Genomic DNA, 24,808 nt, shown 5'->3' with positions numbered 1-24,808 from the left:
TTTTATAGCGAAGTGTAAAAGAATCTGAAATTATTTAGACATTCATCATTTGTATTATTTATATAGCTATTATTTGATATTTCTCACAAAATTTTGTTCTTAGAGGTTATAAGAACGCTCGAAAGTATGTTTAGTATTGATCCACCTCTTGGATTGGTTGGAATAATTCACTTCAAATGTTATATGTCACGGCGAATTAATTATTATTCGCCTTGTTAACAATATTGACATATTATGTTCCCAATTCGCCGATGCGGCTACCTTATATATCTACCTTGTACTCACCTGTGGCCGACCTTATATAGGCCTTGATTATATCTCACAACAATTTGTTGATGTTTGAATTCGCCGTAACAGAAAAAAACAATTTTAGTATACAAAAATTAGAGACATTGGAAATAAAGAATACCATTTTTTATATAAATACAAATCATAAAGTCTTCGATATGAAGACCGTGTTGCCTTCTAGAATGGAAGTCCTGCTGTATTTAATATACTACAAGAACCACGTTTATGTTGTGTAGTAAAGAGGAATTTTTGGTCCCAAAGACAAAATTATGCATAACTTTCGGTACTCCATAAAAAGAACTTGGGTATTGGCGTATTGATTTTATGAAGAGATATGTTTGTCTTCTATAGATATTTTGGTTTATTATAGTTATACATTATAATCTTTTATACAAAGGCATTTTGGTACATTTCAAATAAAATTATATCCTTCATGTTCAGGTGGTTCTATATTGAACCGAGAGTATAATTCGTTTATTTGGCGGTGAGGGTATATTCCGATCCGAAACGATAGCTTCCACACATTCTTTTGATAAAGATGATACAACCATATAAACAATGGAAGAAAAATTACTTTTTGAAGGTCTATTATTGAACATTAAGCAGGCAGAATTCAATAATATTTCTTGAATTTGGACTTTGGTATTTTAAAAAAATCTGTCAATCGCTCCAGCTTCCATGTAGTAATACGCTCGATTTCGGTTGTAATTTCACAATTGTGAATATAATGCAATATTTTGTTAAGTCGTGACAACTCAGATGCTTTATGTTAGTATATAGTATATGTTATTTTTTGAATGTTTATATATGTATGTGTGACACACACAATGCATGAAGCAAGGTAGACATATAAGGTAGCCGCATCGGCGATTTGGGAACATGATAATTCAAAATTGTTATCAAGGCGAATACAAATGAATTCGCCTTCTTTTTTTCCACCAATCAGAACAAAGCATTTTTGAAGTTTTATAAAATATTTATTTACCTTTTTTAGATTTGTGTGCTTTTTTGCAAATGGTAAATTTATGAATTAAAATAGCATAAAATTAAATAGCATAGATGGCAAGGATTACATTTTTGGAGATACGAAGACGTGGACCAGTTTTGAATATGTTTTCTGAGGTAGTAACACCTAAGCATACCAAACTAAACGTACATATCGTTAGCTAAAATGCAAAAAGGCGTAACTAACAAAAGCATAATTGTGTAGGAGAAGCAAAAAACTGTTTTGAATGAAAACTATAAACATGTCATGTGAAATGAAAAAGTATGCCCGGCAGGGTGATATTGCATATGACGAATAATAGACTATAATTTGTTTAACAAATGTAGTTATTTAGTTTAATGGCAGTCATAACAATTAAGTAAAAATTTTTTGATCGCAGACGTGTAAAACTTTGTCAACACATGTAGTTTATTGATATTCACAATATTCATTCAAAAAGTCAATTTTCAATTTTTTGTTAGTTACGCCTTTTTGCATTTTAGCTAACGATATGTGGATACCATTGTTTGGAATCGAACATAGAGTGTTTTGCAAGGAAACATAGAGAGTTTTGCAAAGGAAGAAACTTAATTCTAACAATGCTTAACAATAAAACTCCAGAATGTAGTTCTGTAGGTCGATTCAGTAACTTATAACGATCCGACAATCGACAATTTTGTCTACACATAAAATCGTTTGCAGTAACGAAAATGTTATTCTGTAAAAATGTAGACAAATTGTCGATAAACTTTCAAAAAGCTTTTTATTTTGAACATTTTGAAAACAAAATACATACAAATTCAGAACAAAACAAGGCATGTTCAATATTGAAGAATATTTGTCGATAAGTTAACTTCGAATTTTTTGGTCTTGTTTATTAACAACATTTTTAACAATTGTTGTTAAAAACTGTTATAGAATTAAAATATTGTTTATTTTGTCGTTATGATATTTTATCGATTTGAGAATTGTTTAATTTTGATAGTGAATCGACCCACTGGTTTCCTTGATCAATATCCTTATTATAGATATTGTCTATTCTGATGGTCTCATTTGAAGATTAGCTCGTCGCTCTTCTATTATTGATATTGTGTATAATACGGTATATAATGAAAGGATTTTTACGTGAAATACGCCACCAAATCGTTATAGAATGTCCCAAGACAATATATTCTTAAAAAAATCCAAAACGCTCTTCTGGTGTAATAGTAATGATCTTCCTATAGAAGTTCATGTGAAGGTATCCTAGACATGACCTAGTCGATGCGACTACCTAAAGGGCCCCATACACTATAAATCATACCGTCATGCAGATAAACTCTTTTTGTATATGTGAGATTGACTAGTGAATGGCAAACTCTTCAATCACTATTCCAAAAAATCGATTTTTGTCCAAAAAATGCATTTTGTGTCGTAAATTCAGTTGTTTTTTTATTCCGTCACAATTCTATTATTTTTGTACACAAAATTATTTAAGGGCCCCATATATAAGGTAGCCGCATCGGCGAATTGGGAACATGATATGTCAAAACGACAAACAAAGCGAATTTAAATTAATTCGCTTTGACATATCAATTTTGAAGCAAATTTTTTTTCTACCAATCAGAACACAGAATTTTGAAGTATTAACAAATATTATTTTACTTTTAATTCTTTTTTTGAAATTCTTCTCATTTGAGTAATTAATAATTTTGTGAATGAAAATCGTCAGAAAGATTAAAATCAACATTTGTAAATGCAATAAAATGGCGGTGGAGTAATTTCAATATGTGATTCACGCAGAAAATGTGTTTATAACGCTACGAAATGTTAGCCCTATACCCATCCTTTCGTATAAAGGATTGAGAATATCTCTACTAGCTGAATCAATCAGTCAGTATGAAAAAAGATATTTTTCCTCTAAAATCATATATAATATGTGGATGTATTTGGTCCGATATGGTATATATAAAATGTTTGCTTATTCCATATACTAGAATTTATTGTGGTTGTTCGAGAATCAAATATCAGATAATTGTCGCAGGATTTTTGCACAATCAGGGTTAAGCTCCATAGAAAAACTAAGACCAGTGGATCGACCGAATACACCTCATTGCTCACAAATTGTTAAGGGCCCCATACACTATACATCATGCCGAATTTACGATTCAAAATGTGATTTTTTTGAACAAAAATCGAATAGTGATTGAAGAGTTTTGCCAGTCAATCTCACATATACAAAAAGGGGTTCATCGGCATGACGGCATGATGTATAGTGTATGGGGCCCTTGAAATATTTCATAAAATTGATTTCAAAATAATTTTATTAAATTTTTGTTTGAAGTTTGTATTTTCCTACGGCGAATCCAAAATTATATTTGACATATAATGTTACCATAAGCTTCCTTGATACGGTTACCTTATTAATATACCTTGTGTACAAATATAATAGAATTGTGACGGAATAAAAAACAACTGAATTTACGACTCAAAATTCAATTTTTTGGACAAAAAAAGATTTTTTTGAATAGTGATTGAAGAGTTTGCCATACACTAGTCAATGTCACATATACAAAAAGGGGTTCATCGGCATGACGGCATGATTTATAGTGTATGGGGCCCTTTATATCCCGAATTCGTTAAAGTGAGTATTCGTTTTACCGGCCGTCGACTGTATTACTAAATATAAAAATGCTCTTGTGTATACCCAAAGTGTATGATATAATCGGCCTCGTCCGATTTTAGTCTCATTCTCGTTGGAAAGGTAGAGGAGAAGCTAGTTTATACCACTTATCTAACTGTTTGGAACCGAATACACCAACGGCCAGTGAAATAGAATATTTATGGTTTGACATTATTTTTGCTTTTTAAAATCATTTTATTTTTTAAATAATACGTTGGTCTTTCGAAATAATTTTTTATTTAGTTCTATAGATATTTGTTCTTAACTCTTGGTATTTATATTCAATTTGTAAATTAATTTTTTTATACATTTTCTTCAAGGTAATTTATATCTTCTTGATCCACTATTTCCTCTTTCATGTGTACGATTCACATTTTTTCTGCTTTAAAATATATTGCTCATATTCTTTTTTAATTTTTTTATAGCTGCTTATATACATACTCTGGTATGCGGTGGTTACTCGTTCTCTATAATTTCTTCCCGTATAACTTCTTTTTTTAATTTATTTTCAATAACTTCCTTTGGTTTTGTTAAATGTTTTCTCTTTAAATGTCCAAGAATTTTCTATGTTTCTGTCACCACCACTTATTTCACACATGCTGTACAACTATCTTTTTTATGGCATTCGCAAAATGCGATAATTATTATTTATTTATTTATTTTTTTGTTGGTTTAATTGTTGTGCCAACCAAATGCAATCCAAAACTCCACCACTTATTTATGAACTTATACAAAATACCATACATTGTAGGAGTTGATTGGAAATCTCTTACAATACCGGCATGTTTGCCCATAACTACGGATTATTTTCCTGACAAACGTTCGCTGCACAATGATTATGTTATATCCGATTATACACTCCTGCCGGACGATGTAAATTTGGATTATGCCAAAAGTCGTGCCATCTATCGAAAACCGTTGACAACTGAGGAGGTTTGTACTGAAATTGTTTCGCAACGTTTGGCTCAGGGCTTCCAGCTGATTGTTATCGAAGAGAAGCCTAATGCTCCAGCTCAGGCGCCCTGTTGTGGTGGTTTGAAACAACAGAAGCCAACATCCGTGTTGCATATGAAACCCGACAATGAAGAGACCAAAGAATATTTATTATCAATAGGTCGTATATTTCATAAAATAACATTAAATGGATCGGTAATAACGGTGACTGGTTATAGGCCAAGGTAAGTTTTTTTTTTGTTTGTTTTTAATTCATTTATTATTTATGAAAGAAGAAACGCCAATGGAAAGGTAAAAAATATTCCAATAATTAAAATAAATTGGAAATTTTCTAGACATCCATACCCACCAATAAATGTCGATTACCGTTATCGATTTCATGCTCCTCAACATGAAACCTATGAAATATCTGGAGTTAATTTTACCACGGAGAAGTTGGAAAATTTCAATTGGAATTATATGGATCATTATATATGTACTCGAGGAGATACGGATTATCCATTAATGGAGGTATGTATGGCATTGAAGCGATGGTTTATTATACCCTTCACCACATGACCGATTTGAGACATTTTAGACTTTATTTATGAACTTTTATTATGAACATAAAAAAAAAACAATGAAAAACGATCTGACCGAACTTTGTGTGCCATCCCGCATAGGAATCCTGACATTTATCTATACTAAGTAAAGTGATTGACTGACTGTCTTAGGATCTTGAAATTTGTGGTCCAAAGTTGTCAATTCGTACTAGAACGGCACGAAAAGTACAATTTGTTTTTGGCGAACTCGAGCTAGAACTCTTAAATTTTAACTGAGCGTCACTGATGGGGTGTAGAATAGATGTAGTAGAGGTTTTTTTTTGACATTCGAAATTTGGTACCATTTCTTAGAATGAGAATGAATAGAACCAAAAACTTGAAATTTGCAAATTAAGGTTATGAAGTAGGGTCGATACAAGGGGGTGGGTGGTACCATTTGAATTTGGAGAAACGGATGGAGCTGGAATCCTGAAATTTTAAATCAACATTACCGTCGGTGTGTAGGGTAGCAATATGTTGGTAGTTTTGAAATGTGTATGAAAAGTACTAAATGGGACTAAATTTGGTACCATTTCTTAGAATGTGAATGAATAGAACCAAAAACTTGAAATTTGCAATGCGAATTAAGGTTATGAAGTAGGGTCGATACAAGGAGGTGGGTGGTACCATTTGAATTTGGAGAAACGGATGGACCTGGAATCCTGAAAATTTAAATCAACATTACCGTCTATGTGTAGGGTAGCAATATGTTGGTAGTTTTGTAATGTGTGTGAAAAGTACTAAATGGTACTATATTTGTTACAATTTTAATTTAGGTGAACCGATAGAGGTGGAACACTGAAATTTGGAATTAGATTAATGCCATGTTCTGACGGGCATTCGAACAACGTAGTTCGCTCTCAGAATTACGTATACGAATTAACCCGTTCATACAACACTATTCTTAATTCATGTCATCAGAGTTTTTTTATTTCAAACTTTTTGTTTCTTGTTTCACACCAAAATTGTAACATATTTGCGTGAATCACATATGGATCTAAATAGAAAAAATAATTCTCTTTCTCCTGACTATAATATCAACCCCTATCTCTTTACTTTTAATTCATGTTTTCCATTTTTTCTGAAAATATTGTTGTTTTCAATACATTTTTATATTTTCTCAACTCAAATGTCACATTTAAAAAGTGGGAGAATTTTTGTTTGGGTTTCCCCACTTTTGTTTCTCGTTTTGTACGCTAATTAGAACCAAAGAAATGCACATTGCATTATGTAGACAACAAAATTTACATCCTTCTGCATATATAAAAACTAGAATTTTGGTTACTTTTCATTAATCATTTTCAATTTTACTGAAAAAGTTTGAAAATTTTAAAAATTTGTTCATGCTGTCAAAATTAATTTATTTTCGATAAATTCTCTCAATTGTTAGAGATGGGACAAAATTCTTGGTGATTCAGAGAGTGATTCGAATTGAACAATGTACAAAAGTCGGTGTTCGCTCAGACAATTTTGTTTGGGAACTAAGTAATTACTTCATAATTTAGGGTCGAACAACGAATGAGAGAGCGAACAACGCTCGTCTGTACATGGCATAATACTGCATTGTAGAATTGAGATATATTGGTAGTTTGGGAAATTCGTACTTATGTGTACTAAATTTGGTACAATTTGCATTTTGGGTGAAACAATAGAGCTGGAATCCTGAAATTTGGAGTTAGTTAGTTATAAATTGGGTTGTAGGATTGCGGTGTGTATGAATTTCTACAAATGTGTACTAAATGGTACTAAATTTAAATTTAGGTGAAATGATAGAGCTTGAACACTGAAATTTGGAAATAAGGAAATAAAGATAAGAAGCTAACACGAAGTATTAGGAGGAAGGTGGGAAGAGTTTCGATAGCTATAGAAATTGAACAGAAAACATAGATGCTGTAGCTTAAAGCAGGTTTCATAGTTGATAAGAAGCATAGAGGTAAGCTCAATGCCTAACCTTTCGCAGTAGACGTCAGCCCCTGTACCTTCATCCATCTTGGATTAGTCTGTAAAAAAAGGCAAGACCGTCCAGAGGAGGGTTGCTACGGTTTCAGACGTCTCTACTAGGGATAACGACATCTATATTGTCAAAACTCAGGACTGGTGATATATAGTCGCTTAGTTTTACGCGTTGGTCCAATGTGATACCTAGTTCGTTTAGGATACATCCATGCCCGTAGGTACAATTTCGCCATAAATTTTGTTCATGCAGCCTTAGGGCACTACGCGCTACCTGACACTTAATGCTGAGACACAGAGGCCTTAAGTTTAGCATTACGTTCAGAGCTGCTTGTGGGGTGCTTCTCGCGACTCCAGTTATTAGAATCGAGGCGGCTCTTTGTACTTTGTCTAGTTTGCTGGATGTAGACTTGTGGCGCAATCAGTGCCGTCAAACAAGATAACTTTTCCCAATGGGGTTCTTGCATGCATAGAGTGCAATCTGCCCTCTCTTCGCCCGTTCCTCGGCGTTCTATTCCATCGTAATTGACAGTCCAGGAATGTGCCAAGGTAATTGGCTTCGGGCGACAGGTGAAGCTGCACTCCATATGTACTAAATTTCGTATAATTTTAATTTTGGGTGAATCGATAGAGCTAGAATCCTAAAATTTAAAGTTTTAGAAATAAGTACTATAAGAGAATATACGTAATAAATTGTACTTAAATTTTAATTATGGTCGTTATTGGTTTTTAGATAATACCCACATTCGTTAACGAAGTTTGCGGGCATATGCTCGTACCTTATATAAAGCGAATATTTCGTAACACTCTATATAAAAATACTACATTACGTTACCAATCTTCATAAAATAGCGAAAGTTAGATGATTTCAACAGACGGAAAAGTCTTAATAGACATAGAATTTTATTCTCATGAAAAATATCAATTGAATGATAAATTTAATAAAAACTTTTCCTTCGGGTGGTGAAGGGTATAAAAACTTAAAACAATTATTTGTTTAATTAATTTTCAACGTTTTTAATTATGTTAACAAAAAATGAGTAAATTATTCTTTTAGAGCTTAAAATATTGGCGTTTCCGTATGTATTTGTTGCCGAAGGAAAATAAAGCTATGAATAAAATTATGGAACAGGGATGTCAGTACTGTGATGTATTTACCGAACCGACACCGGAAAGTGCCAAACAGCAAGTTGAGGATTTTATGCGTTTTATGGAAGTTCACATTAACAAACTGAAACGGCGTAAAGCACGCGTAAGCAATTTTCCATAGAAACCTAAATGTTTATCAATGTTCAATTTATTTTTGTATCTTTGTATTTTTTCTATATCTGTATCAACATGAGTCACTAATTTTTTATTTTATTTATTTATATTTTTTCTTTTATACATTTTTCAATTTTATTTATTTATATTTATTTTCTTTGTTACCGCTTATTGTAAGAAAACATATTTTAATTTATGTCTTCTTGGTTTATTAATTATTTTTTTATTGTTGTTTATGCTTTTACAAAATTATGTTTTTAATTTAAAAAATATTTCATACTTTCCCAACGATGTATTGTTGCTTTTTTGTGCCTTAAATGTTTGAGTTGGATTCGTTTACAGGATAGTCCTACCGCACAAAGTCATCTAACAAGACGGCGCCACAGTACCAGCATAATTTCCAGACCTCCGCCTAATCAGGTTCTCTACCTTTCAAATTCTTTAATTTACCACTTAACAAACAATTCTATTAAAAACCACTACTACTACTATTAAAAAAGATAAACGTTTTAATTTTCTTTTGTTTTTACCATTTTTTGTTTGTTTTGATTTTCGTCAATAATATTCACAAATTTGTCCATTGTCCATTTGTCAATTCATCACTAACGTGTGAATTGAAAATGATATTTTTTTTCTTTCTTTCTGTTATACCTTTGAAAATATTTATAATAATTATTTTCTTTAATATCCTTCCAAATTTAGGGTCTCACTAATTCTCCCTTTCGTGAAAGAGTTGGCAGTAATCGTTTACCGGAAAAACGACCAAGGTTTTTATTATTGATATATTCAATATTCCTTTGATTTGGTATTTTGTACAATAGTATTGGCATTTTTTCTTTGAATGGCTTTGTTTTTCTGTGATATATACATATATATATATATATTTTTTTTCAATTTCGTTGTTAAGGTGTTTGATTTTATTGTTTATTGTAGTATTATGCTTAAGACAATTATAATTAATATATATTTGAATATCTTCTGTATATAACATAAGGAGTTTATTAGTGCTTGTTTTTTTAAGTTTACTTATATAATATATTTAATTGGAAAGGGCTGTAAGCATTTTTTACAAGGAAATTTCTATATAATCTAGTCCGAATTATATTACAAAGCGTGACTCTATTAAATATTGTTTTGCAAATATTTTCCTTTCCACAAATACTAAATTACATGCAGGATCGGTTGTAATGACTAATACCAAATAATAATATCAACAAGTTTAAGTCGATGGGGATTTTTTGCGATATTTCTTTCCAACGAAATTATACATTGCTAAAACACATTACAACGGACGAAAATGGTTAAATCCTTTTATTAATTTATGTTTTCGATGGCCAGCTGCCTCAAGTGGATAATTAAAAGGCCTTTTAATTATCCATTTGAAGTGGATAATTAAAAGGCGCCATTCTCGCCTAGTCAGTCCTTGGATAATAGAAACTCGGTCATTTCCTCCGAGACACAGCACCCGCTGATTGTCCGCGACTGCTTATTTGATATTCACAGCTACCCAAAGAATAGGATTGGGCTTCCCACTATCCGTAATCTGTGGACCCGGCCATTAGCGTTCAGTTATGCTCCCCGTAGGCGGATCAGATCTTATTTGAACATCTTCCAATAAATTTTCCCTTCAGCAGCCCCCTTAAGTCCCTCACCTCCGAACATCGAAAATAAAAGAGTTGTATTGTGACGAAATCTCTGAAACAGCTGGATTAACCTGGAATCGAGTACCTGGCCAATGTTCTCGTTATGTCAGTAAACACATACATAGTTCCCAAAGCATGAAACGTGGACGCATGTTTATTTATAGTTCCGGAACAATAAGTTTACCGTAATTCAAAACAAGGATTTCCCCAGGGTAATATTTTTGGAGCTGTTTAACATCATTTCTTCCATAAAATCTACGGGTAAACTATTTACCACATGAAGTGCGTAGTTTAGAATGCTGTTGCTAGGAACAAAGATTGAATACCGGATTCCACGTCCATTTATTATCAGATGTCTTCAACTACGTTCAATGTGTAACATTTATGTAAACATTAAACCGAATTCTCTTCCTAGGCTATTTCCATACATTGAGAAATTTAATTACAGTTTATTCGTAAAAAAAATTACCAGGGAAACCTTCGAAATAAAATAAAACCAGTTAATTTAGATACGAGAAAGCTTTCACTGATATAAATCACCTGAAGTTTGTTACAACCCTTTCCAATTGAACGGACAATTAACCACCTGTTTTTGTTAATAAAAGTTTTCTAAAAATGTTTTATATCAACTCTTATTGTCTATAATTCTTACGAATAATTACGAACGAATAAAATAACTTTACAAGAACCGGTGGTAAATCCACTCTCATCATATTTCACAGCTTTTAATATAATAATTTTAAGCTATTTTCATATATATTTTTTTATTTATGTATGTTTTTCATGTTTTTTTTGCTATTTCTTTTCATTTATTTTATTTTCACGTTTTTTTTTAATTTTTTTTTTGTTTTGGTCTTTGGCTTTCAGCATGTTACAACTAGATTCTCTGATAAGCATCATCTAATATTTAATTCACCACAGCAAAGGTTTGTTGGTTTGTCACACACACAGTCGCACATAAATAGCTGCACATTAATGTAAATAAATTTGCAACATCAAAATTCATTTCACACCTAAAAAACATTTGTAAATACACAAGAAGTTTACAGAATTGTTTTTTTTTTAACTTATTTGGCTTACTTTGTTGCTTTCTTAACTGTTCTGTTTTATTGGCTATATACTGTATTTTATTTTAATCTTTCTAAAAATGCTTAATATAATTTGTTTTTAATTTAGTAGTATACGTTCAACTGTGGTTAAACCGGAGCGTGTAGGTGGTCGTATTATCCATCCCGCCGCCGATGCAGCAGCTGTTGCCTTAAACGCTTCGGATTCCAATGCCCCACATGATGATTATGACGAAAAGTAGGAAAATATTTGAATTTTGTAGTATTTCTATTCTAATATTAATTTAATATTCCCGATTATAGTTCGACAACGGAAATAAAATTACGTCCCAATGCCACACTAAATGAAATATTCGAGGCAATGAAACATCCGATACATGGCGTTGCCTTTATATCGCAAACACAAAGCCTGCCCTCATACACATTTGTATCATTCGATGCCCTGATGTGGCTGAAAAACAATTTGGACAATAGTCGAAATCCCTTGGACATATTGGAGAATATGAGAAAGGAAAAAATGATATGTCATGCATCGGGGGATTTCAATAAACCAGTTATACCGGGTTTCTATTTATATTTTATAGCTCAACAGGATAAAAATGCCAAAGGTAAGATAGTATTTTGTAATGGTATTTCAAAAACTTATTCTTCAACCCCTGTAGATTATGCTAAGCCTCTCAACGATTTAAGTGCTTTTGAAAATGAATGGATGGAAATTGAGCTGGCAGGCTGCAGTCATTTATGGACAGATGAAACAATACTGCCTCGCATACCGAATTTCCTCAAGGATATTCCTTCGCCTCAATCATGGACAGAAACGTCTAAAAATAGTAAGTTACTCACTAAATTTTTTACTACGATACCAATTTTTAAATTGTGATGTTTAATTGTAATGTTTAATAATTAACAAATTAATAGATTTTACGATTATTTTTATTTGAAATTAGTAAAAATAAGTAAGATTAGGCCAAATTTAACAAATGTGTTAGAGCAATGCAATAAAACAAAAAAATGTCTGCACATGCAACAACACTGTATGTATTTGCAATTAGACCCATTGTGCGAAAATTCCAAAACCTGGGACTAAGCGAATACCCACGATTGAAAGGCCAGTCCATGGGCTTTCATAATATATACTTTTTTTAATTGTACAATTTAAGTGTAGGTCTGGTAATTTATATATTCCAAGGACAAGTGAGATCAGGATGATGGATCCACCTCATTTTGTACTGGGCACGAATTAATGACACAACACAACAAAATATAATGTTCAAAACTAAAAAATAAAATAATATTCTAAAAACTAAAAAAATAAATTCCTGTTTTTTTCAGAAAAAATATACCGGCATTCACATCTGGAAATCGATGTTAATCAAAAAAGTGAACGTATGGAGTGGGGTCATGTTAAATATCATACTGTGATGCAAACTGGTTTTGCATTTGAAATTGTGGTGCAATGGGTAACGTCATCTGGTCCCATTGTATGGGATTTGGTAAGTCTATATTTTTATCATAGAAACAAATTAATCGATTTCTAAAAAAAATATAACTAAATTTCCTAGACTAATGGTTGGATACGTAAAGCAAATCAATGTAACTTTCAATTAGTACCAGTTCCTGCCGATCCAATGGCTGAGCCTTTTACGGAGAAATCTGATCCATTGAGAGGTCCTATTTTTATACCCTTAGCTACTCATGTTTTAAATTCTGGCGAAGGTTTATTTGAAGGTTTGTTACAACAAAATTTTCGTCCGCTCTTTTCCTATGAGATATTACTAGCAATGAAATTAACATTTTCAGAATTTCCCGAAGAATCAAGAGCAGATCGCATGCTACAATTTCAAGAAACAATTTTGTCACGTTTTGGATTTCTACCCTGTGTGGTGGAAAAGAAATTTTCATTTAACAAAGATGTAAGTATTTTAACAGGCTAACATTTTAAAAATAGTATAACATAGAACATTATAAAACCTACAATATTCTTGCCTTTCTAGGTTCCCAAAGAATATCAGTATGTTCACTGTTCAGGAAATATGTTTGTTCTCATACGGTAATATTGACTAACCAAACAAAACAAAAGTTCGAATTATTTTTAATTAAATTAATCATTGCAGTTGTTCCAAAAATACCAACTATCAACTCGATTCGCCGAGTCGTCAAGAAGCCAATGTTACAAGATGTGTTTATGGTCACACCAACAATACAAATGTTCCCAAAAAGGTATCTATCGAATCGAAAATAACTATTCATCAGTTAGCATAATATGTCATTTTGCAGATTGGTTTCCTATGGGCATGGAATCACATGATACCAAATAAAAAATGGAAATCTCTGGTTATTAACAATTCCTCAGATGGCGAACTATTTCAATTGAAAATGTTAAAAGACTTTCGTGAATTCTGTTCAAATGTCGATGATCGTTTGTTGAACTTTTGGAGATCATGCCATGAACTGAAACGTCAATCGTTAAGTAGTATTGAAAACATAAACAACAACAATAATATAGAGAGTAAAACTTAATTTTTTATATTACTATATATTTATAAATATTTGATATATTTAAAATGTCAATGTTATGTAATATGTATATATATGAGAAATACGAGTATGTTAGGTTTATTTATTAAATGAATAAACGTTAAATAAATAAGAACGTTAAATTATAAGATTTTTTGTAAGGAATTGTGGGAGTTATGTAATGAATTACAAATATCGACGTGTAAAAGGAAATTGTAATTTCCTTTTGGGCATTTTTATTTATAAAAAGGCATTTCAATTAATAAAAAATTCTCAATAAAGTGTTTTCGCTGGTTAACAAAGGAAATTTTTGCTATTATTATTTTTTTTTTTTGTAAAGAATTATTATTTCTAATAATAAAATTTATAATAATGATAATAATATCCCCCTGAAAACAGTCTGACAAAAACCGAAAATATTGTCTTTCCTGCCCTACTCCTTTATGAACAATTCATTATTTTTCCATTAACAAATCGTTGTTTTTGAAACCCCCTTGTGCCGGTCATGTTATGGATGCACACTTTTTGTCTTGATACTTATTTGTACTTGCATTTTCCTTATCCATTTTAATATTTAATGTAACAAAATAAAATTCAAAAACCTTCAAATGACTAGAAAACAATTGTTTTGTTTACAGGTCATAACTATCAAATCAGCCCTCTTTTACTGGACTTTCCAGTAGCAATACCATCCATTCCATCACCCAGTAATAATTTGTACGAATTATTAAAATTATTAAGTAAACGAACATACCTATTGTCATTTCACATCGGTCATACCAAACATCTGACTGTGACTTTCCACGGGACTTTCTGTCTTAAGACACTTTCACTATTTTTATAGGTTAGGTTCCTATTCTGAGGACCAGCATCGTACTTGACTTTGAAGTAGATTCTGTAGTTGGATTCCATTCCATCTGGAATACAGCAATGATGCGGATAACGCTACTAACTCGATCCCCATGAAAAGGGAGGTTAGCAGGGACGGGAAATTGAGGTGTGGGAAGACTCGTAACAAAAAGTAGACAATTTTTAATTTCAATTATCACGTTTACTAAACGTACTTCTAAGTTTTGTATATATATATATATATATTTGTTAATAATTTTATGTATTAGATTCAACAATAATGTATATTTTAAATTCGTTTCTGTTATTTTGTCAATGCAGTTGCAAAAATGATACTAAATATAACAATTGTGAGTTTTGTGTCACCCTGTAATTTCGATAAAAATCTTGTTATCGAAAAGGTCTGGAAGAACCAGCGAAAGTTGGTCTGTTCCCGTGTGAACAGTACTAACTTGTGTATACAGTCCAAAATATTGAAATTCGTATTCGAATAGTACGAATTCTGTGATCAGAATTAGTTTTGATTGTTGTAAAAATGAATATAGAGAATAATTTAAAACGATTTGATTAAAATGATTGTTCCGTCGATTTAGCATTTGGTTTTCTTGATATTGGACTTTTATTTTTCAGGAATAATTTACTGTATCACCCAAATGCAATGATGTAGCGATGTCAAATTTTGTTCATATTCTATTAAGGATAGTTGTATTAAATCTGTGCACAGAAAATTGCTCTCTGATTACGGAAAAAAATTGTCAACAAAGGGTTAATGCAAAAGTGATGATATTTTTTAGTTGATCAAAAACAAAAAATTCAAAATACGCATTGTCAATGTTGTACATTTTTAACTTTATATTTTGATACGCAATGCGTAGTTGGGTAAAATTCTTGGAAATACATGTATTTAACTTTTGAGGTGAATAAAATCGTACGCATACGCTTGAATTTAGGTACGACCCTAAAAGTGAAAAATGCTAGTGTGTACATTGCTTAACTTACTTAAGGCTTTATAGTTTGGCCTTTTCAATAAAGGCTATCGAAAGTCTAATATCCCATTTTTTGGCATAACGTTTTGATTGAGTCAAATGGTGTCTAGTTTCAGACCCGGCATATAGCTCCCATATATAGTTTCGTCCGATTTCATGTAAATGGTGCATCATATATCCTTCGATTTGCACGAAATTTGGCATAAAAATTGGGCCTAGAATGATGTCTGCCAAGTTTCATGAAAATCGGTATATTTCAGATATACTATATATACCATTTAATGTATGTCAAATTTCCTATATATCTTTCGAAAAACTTTGGTACAGCCTAATCATTTAGGTCTAGAATGATGTCTGCCAAGCTCCGTGAAAATCCTTCAAGATTTAGATATAGCTACCATATATAGTTTCGTCCGATTTCATGTAAATTGTGACCAAAATCCATATATATCTGTTTGCAAAATTTGTAACGTAAATTGAGCCTAGAGTTATGTCTGCCAAGTTTATCAATTTGTCGGATATAGCTCCCATATATATTTTTTTCATGTAAATTGTGCACCAACATCCATATATATCTTTCGATTTGCCCGAAATTTTGCACAACGTACTGAATTGAGCCTAGAGTGATGTCTGTAAGTTTCGATAAAATCGGTCCATATTTCTATATAGCTCCCACATATAGTTTCGTCCGATTTCATGTAAATGGTTCACCAAAGTCGCTATATATCTTTCGATTTGCACGAAATTTGGCATAACGTACTGAATTGAGCCTAAAACAACCTTGTTTCGTGAAAATCGTCCAGATTTAGATATAGCTCCATTTTATTATAGATTGATTTTATGTAATTGACGCACCAAGGAACCAATAGGAACAAAACGTTCTAAAGTTAGTATAACCTAACCTGTGACAAGTTTGTTTGAAATCGCTTAATATGTGGATATAGCTTACATATATTTTTTCGCCCGATATCAAGCAAATTGGGCATCATACTCCTCATGTTAGTCATATTGACATCAAATTTTGCACAATGTACAAAATTGAGCATAGAATTACGTAGTTGCGTTTTCTAGAAGTACAGACATAGTCAACCGGATGACCTATTTATATTTGTTTGAAGTCGATTTACACACTTTATGGACAAATCTAGGTAGATTCACATTTAGATAAATATCACATATTTTATTTCATCCAATTTCATGTTAATAGTCCTGTTTAATGTACCCATAGTGGTGAAGGGTATCCTAGAGTCGGCCCCGTCCGACTTTACTACTTTCCTTACTGGTCAGGAATAATGTACTGTATCACCCAAATGCAATGATGTAGCGATGTCAAATTTTGTTCATATTCTATTAAGGATAGTTGTATTAAATCTGTGCACAGAAAATTGCTCTCTGATTACGGAAAAAAATTCGGGCCACAAAGGGTTAAGCAAAAGTGATGATATTTTTTAGTTGATCAAAAACAAAAAATTCAAAATACGCATTGTCAATGTTGTACATTTTTAACTTTATATTTTGATACGCAATGCGTAGTTGGGTAAAATTCTTGGAAATACATGTATTTATCTTTTGAGGTGAATAAAATCGTACGCATACGCTTGAATTTAGGTACGACCCTAAAAGTGAAAAATGCTAGTGTGTACATCGCTTAACTTACTTAAGGCTTCGTCTGGCCTTCTTCAATAAAGGCTATCGAAGTTAATTCCCATTTTTTGAGTTTTTATTTCAAATATTTATTTATTTTGAGAGATGTTTTAATTATGTGGCCACTTCAAAGCAGATGTATTTTCATAAAACCGTTATTTATGGGAAAATTGCATGCAATAATTTTCTATTTTCACACTAAATCGCTAAAGTGCAGTATATCGAAGTGTTCTGAATTAAAAAATTTTCAAAAATACTTCAAACGAATCGAGGGCCGATCAAAAAATGTTTACCACAACAAATGTTTTAATTACTTTTTCCTTTTTAAATTAATATTTTTATATTAACTATTTCTTTGTTATTATTATTTTTGTTATTCTTATTGATTTTACTCGGATGAGTTATGAGCTATGTAATGTTTTGGCCTTAAATAAAAATAAAAAAAATAAAAAATAAATCCAGTAAAAGAGAGTCAAGTGAGAGTGCAAGTTTGACAGTTCAACAACAACAAACTTACTGGAGTTTACTGAAAGAATTTTATGCAGTAAGATTTTGCAAACTCAGCCAATTTCGGATCAGCTGCTTTATGACCAAACACGAAAATTATTAAGGGAACCCTGGTCTGGTAAATGAATACCAATGCTTGTTAAGGTTTGTAACTTTGCACATATATATTTGAAGATTTAAAAAGGAAGAAAATAATTTACAAAAAAAAATGTTGTTGTTGTTTTTTGTTATCAAAGAAATGTCCTTATTTTTGATGGCGGGCATGATAACTCCTCACTGGAACATCGGAATCCGAAAATTCCAGCGGTGTTAGAAAGAGTACATGTCTGGCTCTCGTATGAACTAGGATTATTGACTTCGCACAACAATTAACAAAATGGCGGAACTTTGATTTTTTTTTTTTTTTTTTTTTTGGAAAATCGCCTATTTTTTACCACAAACTAAGTTAAAAAATAAGGAAGTTCTTCACCGAATGGCTTTGTCCTAGTTCATACGAGAGCTATACACTCCCAGAGAAACGTGTCAAAATTTGGAACCGATTGGATTATTAGTTTTTGAGTTATCGTGCCCGCCATTCGCAAAAGAGAAAAACGTGTTTAAAGTTTGAGAAGCCCTTTAGCCGTCACTTGATGCTGACACAATAAATCGGCTATATTTTCAAGAGTTCTCGAGATTTTCACTTGAAATTTTGTAGGGACATTCTTGAATTAGTGTAGATTCGAATTAAATCAAAAAATTTTTGACCCCGAGAATGGGGGGTCCCCTTAAAACATTTTCTTAATTTTCAAAGTTCACTTTCAAGTTAAGTTGTATAAATTTCTTTTATTATTCATTTTATTTTTAATATTAAATTCAATACAAATAATTGTGTTCGTCCTTGGTTTGTTGTTTATTTTGGCGCAAATAAAATGTTTTCAGCTGTCATTTGTTAAATCTTACTAAAACTCCTTGTACATTAGAACTTTTTTAGCGGGTTAACCTACTTTATGAGGATTTATTTGGCATATATGCAAAGGAAATGACAATTGAAACCCACTGGGTTAACGAAATCTGGTTAAATGTAAACGTACTATAAATGTTGTCTGCTTACTTTTTTCAGAATTATTGCAAAAGAGAGTAAAAACAACTTACTCTCTTAACTAGAACTTACTGAATAAATGTTAATGAAAATGTAACCAGACACACCTATTATTATGTCTCGCCCTCTATGCTTTCAGGTTCTTTCTTATTAGGCATTTTCTTATTTCTCTTCTATTCGTAGCTGGTGGAACGTTTTTAATTTCGGTCGGTATTATGTTTTGGGTGTCTTGGGTGACGGCTGACATTATTTAATTGAATTCAATTAAAAAACGTACACAATTTACGCAAAGGGAAAGAAAAAAGAACACAACAACAATAACAGGCACAAGGAATTTGATTTATTTCACTGGATTGGAGATTTCAATTAGTATTGCTTTAGAAAATTCGATTAATTGGCGACTTTGTGTGGTGAAGCAATCAAACAGATAAAAGACGTTGGAAGAAAACAAAACAAATTGAAGTTGGACGTCAACAAAAAAAAAGGTTAGTGAAAAGGGAAATATTCTTCTAGTTTTATTGAGCCACACAAGTAATTCATAAATGTTTATTTTACAGGCGTCTCCCACCCTCCCGCAAACAGCTGCTGTTATTTTTGTTTAAGTTAATGATTGTTTGCTGGGCCTGACCGACCGTTTTGAGCCGACGTCGGTGGTGGGTGTTATGTGGATTCAGATTCTTGACACTTGATGGATATCAATGCACATCGTATCTATTACTAAATTGGAAGACACATGGCCTTTGTTCTGAAGGCATTGCAAATGTTATAGACTGCCATTTATGAAGCGCTACTAAAAAGGGCGTAAAATAAGACACAAATCAAATGTATTTTCAAGCGCACACAAGTTATTTTACAACTGTTGTGGAATATGGCGCAATTTCATTTGTAAGTACCGATAGGCCCACGAAATTTTAATTGGAATTCAATTCGGTAATTCGTATCGTTCATGGTCAAGCCTAAAGATTGCTTAATTTTGCGTGACACTTGTCTCTTAATATAATTTTCATTGTTAAGGGGTGACCAAAAAGAAAACAGGTAGCTGACAAATTAAGAAAGAAAATACAAGGAACTTAATGGAAAATTGAATTGAGGTTGGGGGGTTGGTGATATGCCTGACACATCTATTTTTGACAAATTGTCCGAAAAAGTTCTTATCTCTGTGTTGTGGTATGACAATAATTACCATTACCGGATATTAAAATATTACTATGCATTGTATTTGTTAATATCAACATCATGGTTTGACCTACATATATTTTTGTTGTCTATTTTGCAGATACTCTAATAGCCATAATAAACATGGCACATCTTCTGAACCTATTATAGATGTAAATCGTGTTGATAGTGAACATGTTCCACTTTGTTCTGTTAATGATGTCCAATTACGATTTTTGGTTCCAGATGACTTGGCTGAGGTATGTTGTACAGAATGAAATTAATCGTGTAAATTGATAACATCTAAATGTACTTTTTTTAATATTAAGCATTTGAAACAAAAACAAGCTGTTATTGTTCTAATGTTCTATTGTTCTATGCTATATTGAAATATCACTATAAAAAATCTTTTCTAAATTTGAAAGGAATTTTGAACGACATTCAGTAAATTCTACAAAAAAAAGATAATCTATATTCAATAACTAACTAAACTCATTAAGTAGTATAAGAAAAAGAATGAATTTATTTAGGATTTATAGAACCGAATATCCTAATCTCTAATCTTATATAAATATACTTATGTATTTCGCCACCGTTTTTGAATAGCTTATTTTCGAAATATTAATAAAATTAATTTCTAAATAAAATTCATTTTTTAAAGGTACGAACATTATGCCAAGACTGGTTTCCCATCGATTATCCATTATCCTGGTACGAGGATATAACTTCCAGTTCTAGATTTTTCTCCTTGGCTGCTGTATATAATTTAGCTATAATAGGTTTAATTGTAGCTGAAATTAAACCATATCGAAATTTAAACAAAGAGGTGCATTTTAGATATATTTCTCATAAAAAATTAAATTTTTTAATATTATGCCCACTTCCCATTAAATTTATTTTGATGTTTTATAGGATAAAGGTATTTTACCCGATAATATGGGTAAAACTGCTGATATTGGCTATATTTTATCACTGGGTGTACATCGAAAACATCGACGCAATGGCATCGCCTCATTACTATTGGATGCTTTGATAAATCATTTGACAACGGCCGAGAGACAGTCAGTAAAAGCAATATTTTTACATGTGTTAACTACAAATCAACCTGCCATACTATTTTATGAAAAACGAAGGTATGTATAAATGTTATTGGCTGTAGGCGTCTGTATTTATTGTATCTTAATTATATAATTCATATATTGTATTACAGATTTAGCCTGCATTCTTTCCTGCCTTACTACTATCATATAAGAGGCAAAGGTCAACGTGATGGTTTTACATATGTGACCTATATAAATGGTGGTCATCAACCATGGACGTTATTATATCCTTTTCAAAAAAAAAGTATTATGAAAAAATAATTTTATTTCACATCCATCCACAGTTTTATGACTATGGTTATTATGTGCCGTCATAAAAATGCATTTCGAAATTACGACATTTTTAAATATCGTGTCTATGTTTTATAGAAATCTAAATATGTCTGATCACTATTAACCTTTATGCCGAACTTGCAAGATGAAGATGAAATTAATTTTCCTCCGCTAATCGCTGTGCTACTTAAGGAGATAAAAAAGTGGTATCGAATTTGCATCAAACTTTGTATAACGTAATATTCCAACTTGGTCTTCTAAATTCGATCACCACAGCAGATCCGGAAAAATTAAAATCGTCCAGACATCGGAACATACCTTCGTCTCGAATATCAATTCATTCTCAAAAGTAAAGACGATATACTGAGGCTACGACCGAAATAAGGCTAATAATTTGAGACTTTACAACGGAATCCATACTTTTCAATCTGAAATTGAGGAGGTTTTATTTATTATCTTATTGAAAAGATAGACAAAATAACTTGAAATAAGGGAAAGGATATTTTGTATAAGACTCATTGGAAAACCGTTAATGCATATGACTTTTGATTTAATCTTAGCCGCTGCATCCATATAATATCAAGATTTTCCAACGACTAAAAAACTCAAGATATCAATTTAGCACATCGGGCTCAGCATTTTGTGTTCACGTTGGGTAAATATGCTCCCTATTTGCGAACATTTCCTCTTAAATTTTAGATTTGTTGAATTTTGAATACTTCAGTATTTAATAGACCAAATGTTAAATCGTTTTAAATGGACATGTCAATGTTTGTTCGTATAGCTTCCATATTTTTGGTATAATTTCGTTGAAAAAAATGTAATTCGGTCGGATCGAATTTTATTTACAGAAATATATTTTTCTTATTAACTGTATTTCCCCAAGGTATTTCCTTAACTCCATAGCACAGATCATATAAAAGATTATGCATCGAAACTACGACATACTGGTGAAGTTTTTAAATGGGTTTCGACACGTGTCAGACAAGTGGTACGATGGATATGCCACAAAACAGTATCACGCTTTAATTTTGCCCATTGAAAATGCCCAAACGAAAATAACCGCGAGTAATGGATGGAGATGCGCATGGAACGAACACATACACACAATTTATATGGGATTTGGCGAATCCATATAATAACGACTATATAAAACACAAGAAAGAAAGCAGAAATTATGTATGTAAATGTATTTTACAATCAGATTTAGACAAACGACAAATATATCATATATATGTATGTATATTATTACAAATTTTGCTTAATATTAAGTTATTGAAAACAAAACAAAGCGAACATATTTATTGTTGAGCATATTTAACAGTACATATACAATCTATTTTCATTAATCCGAAACTCCTTGAATTCCCGAAACAAAACCAAAATTCCAAATTATTAATATAATTTAAACCTTGGGTATTATTTTCTACAAAGTATACAGCTTTGCTTTAATTTTATGGTGATATTAATTTGTTCCAAGTTTAACATTTTTTTAATTAATTTATTTTTTTTTTGTTTGTTTTGTTTTTCTAGTTTCAATTATATACTTTTTGTAAATACAATAATAGATTATTTTCCCCCATCAGCCACTGTACGTATACAAATATGTAATCATAAATGTGAAAAAAATGTTCATAGTATTAATATTACAGATAAAGAAAACATACCAAGATGTGTATGCCTATAAACCAATCTAGTTACCAAATAATAAACAGAAAAGAATAACACAAATTTAGTCGATAATAATTTAAGACAAATTTACACTTTGATTTCTTTATTTAAATTATTATGTATTATACATATTTTTTAATTATTATTTTTTTTAATTATAATTTATGTGATTTTATATACGATTTAATTATATAGTGTTTTATGCTCCCACTTAGCTAAATTATAAACAATTTTATTTTCAATAAAAGAAAATAAATTTTAAATCTTCATCTTGTTTCATTGAGTAATGGGCGGTGGTTGCCCAATTACCGACAACATTAATCTTGCAAGGTTATAATGATTAGGACGAAAAAGGGAGACGAGGGTCATTTCGTTCCTATTGCAATATTCTGTCCACTACAGACCTATTTCGAGTCAATAAGACTCTAATGTCTCATATCTGGAAAGTTTTGCTGTTGGAGTCATGTGTGGTAATATCGTGGTAGACGCTATAGCGTTAAGTAATACATTTAAGTAAATAGAAATATATACCTGACATTAACCAGTATAGTGACATCTGGCATTTAGTTTTAATTAATAACCATATGAGTATATCATCCCGATTCTGTACTTGTCTCCAAATTAAGAAAGTCAACTACTTCCAATGGCCGTTTCCACGACAATCGGATCTACGCTCTGGAACGACCCGAGTTCGACTCGGCCAGGGATTGTCAACTCAGCGACAGCTGTACAAAACGAATGTTTTTTTCCACAGGTGAGCAATTCATGTCGGCAGCTTTGCTCGCCATTCTTTTAATCGGTGCCGGCGTTGAACAAAACCCAGGTCCTGATGTCTGGTTTTGTTCAGTGTGTCATCTACGCATCGCTGGAAATTCCACCTCTGTGCTGCTAGCTCCCCGGCTAGTTTTCCGTTAAGCAGAACTCCTACCAGTTCCAATGCTGGTAGTTCCACTAGATATTCTACTAGTGATTCGCGTACTACGGCTAACACTCCGTCTAGTTCTCCATCCAGTAGTACGACCACTAGTGCTCATACTGGTAATGAAGCTAGTTATTCTACTAGCTTCTCTTCATATTCTACGGCTAGCACTCCGTCTAGCCATTCATCAAGTAGAATTCATTCTAGTGTTCCGACTAGCACTCCTTCTAGTCATCCTATTCCAACAACGAATACTCAAAACTTCCCATCCAGACAACAGCGTTACAGGCAGGTTTTCCGTTCGCCGAATAACTCCAAACGCCTACCTTCACAGCAGCAGTCCATGCAGGGGAGTTATCCAAATACCTCATTCCTTATCATGCAATTTAATTGTAATGGTCTTAGGAATAAGGTAATTGAGATCAAAAACTTTATGCATGAAAACAACATCCTCATTGCTGCCTTGCAAGAAACGAAGCTGACCAGTAGTTGTTCCTTATCCTCCTCCGGGAATTACAATATCATTCGGCGAGACAGAGACCATGGCGGGGGTCTTGCATTCATCATCCAGCGAGATGTCAGATATACTTTGACTACCCCTTCGTCTCCTTCCCAGTCTGATCCTTTCCTGGAGGTTTTGTGCATTTCAGTTCATTCCGACGATTTGAAATTGAAATTGTCAATGTATATATTCCGCCCGTCAACAGCATTGG

The 24,808-nt window shown here is 32.1% G+C and overlaps 2 protein-coding genes across 2 annotated transcripts; both read left to right on the top strand.

Moving 5' to 3' along the window:
- Positions 1–4,686: 4,686 nt before the first annotated feature.
- Positions 4,687–13,895, top strand: LOC133323997 (GATOR complex protein Iml1; the record flags this gene model as incomplete). The annotated part of the gene is made up of 14 exons (XM_061532895.1): positions 4,687–5,113; positions 5,225–5,399; positions 8,481–8,675; positions 9,029–9,106; positions 9,389–9,453; positions 11,506–11,634; positions 11,700–12,004; positions 12,059–12,226; positions 12,729–12,889; positions 12,959–13,124; positions 13,197–13,309; positions 13,391–13,446; positions 13,511–13,616; positions 13,674–13,895. Coding segments are annotated over 14 exons (2,366 nt in total), but the record flags the coding sequence as incomplete, so codon positions are not given.
- Positions 13,896–19,745: 5,850 nt separating this feature from the next.
- On the top strand, positions 19,746–22,547 carry LOC133323999 (N-alpha-acetyltransferase 60). The gene is made up of 6 exons (XM_061532897.1): positions 19,746–19,862; positions 20,254–20,392; positions 20,794–20,958; positions 21,045–21,265; positions 21,343–21,456; positions 22,415–22,547. The coding sequence occupies exons 1-6, from the start codon at positions 19,846–19,848 to the stop codon at positions 22,545–22,547; spliced, it is 789 nt and encodes a 262-aa protein (XP_061388881.1). The 5' UTR covers positions 19,746–19,845.
- Positions 22,548–24,808: the final 2,261 nt, after the last annotated feature.

This window comes from Musca vetustissima, unplaced genomic scaffold (assembly GCF_032173495.1).
Source record: "Musca vetustissima isolate MV318-11 ecotype Yass unplaced genomic scaffold, APGP_CSIRO_Mvet_v1 utg47448, whole genome shotgun sequence".
Taxonomy (NCBI): Eukaryota; Metazoa; Arthropoda; class Insecta; order Diptera; family Muscidae; genus Musca; species Musca vetustissima.
The sequence above is the reverse complement of the archived record's forward strand: the minus strand, read 5'-3'. Positions and strand labels throughout refer to the sequence as shown.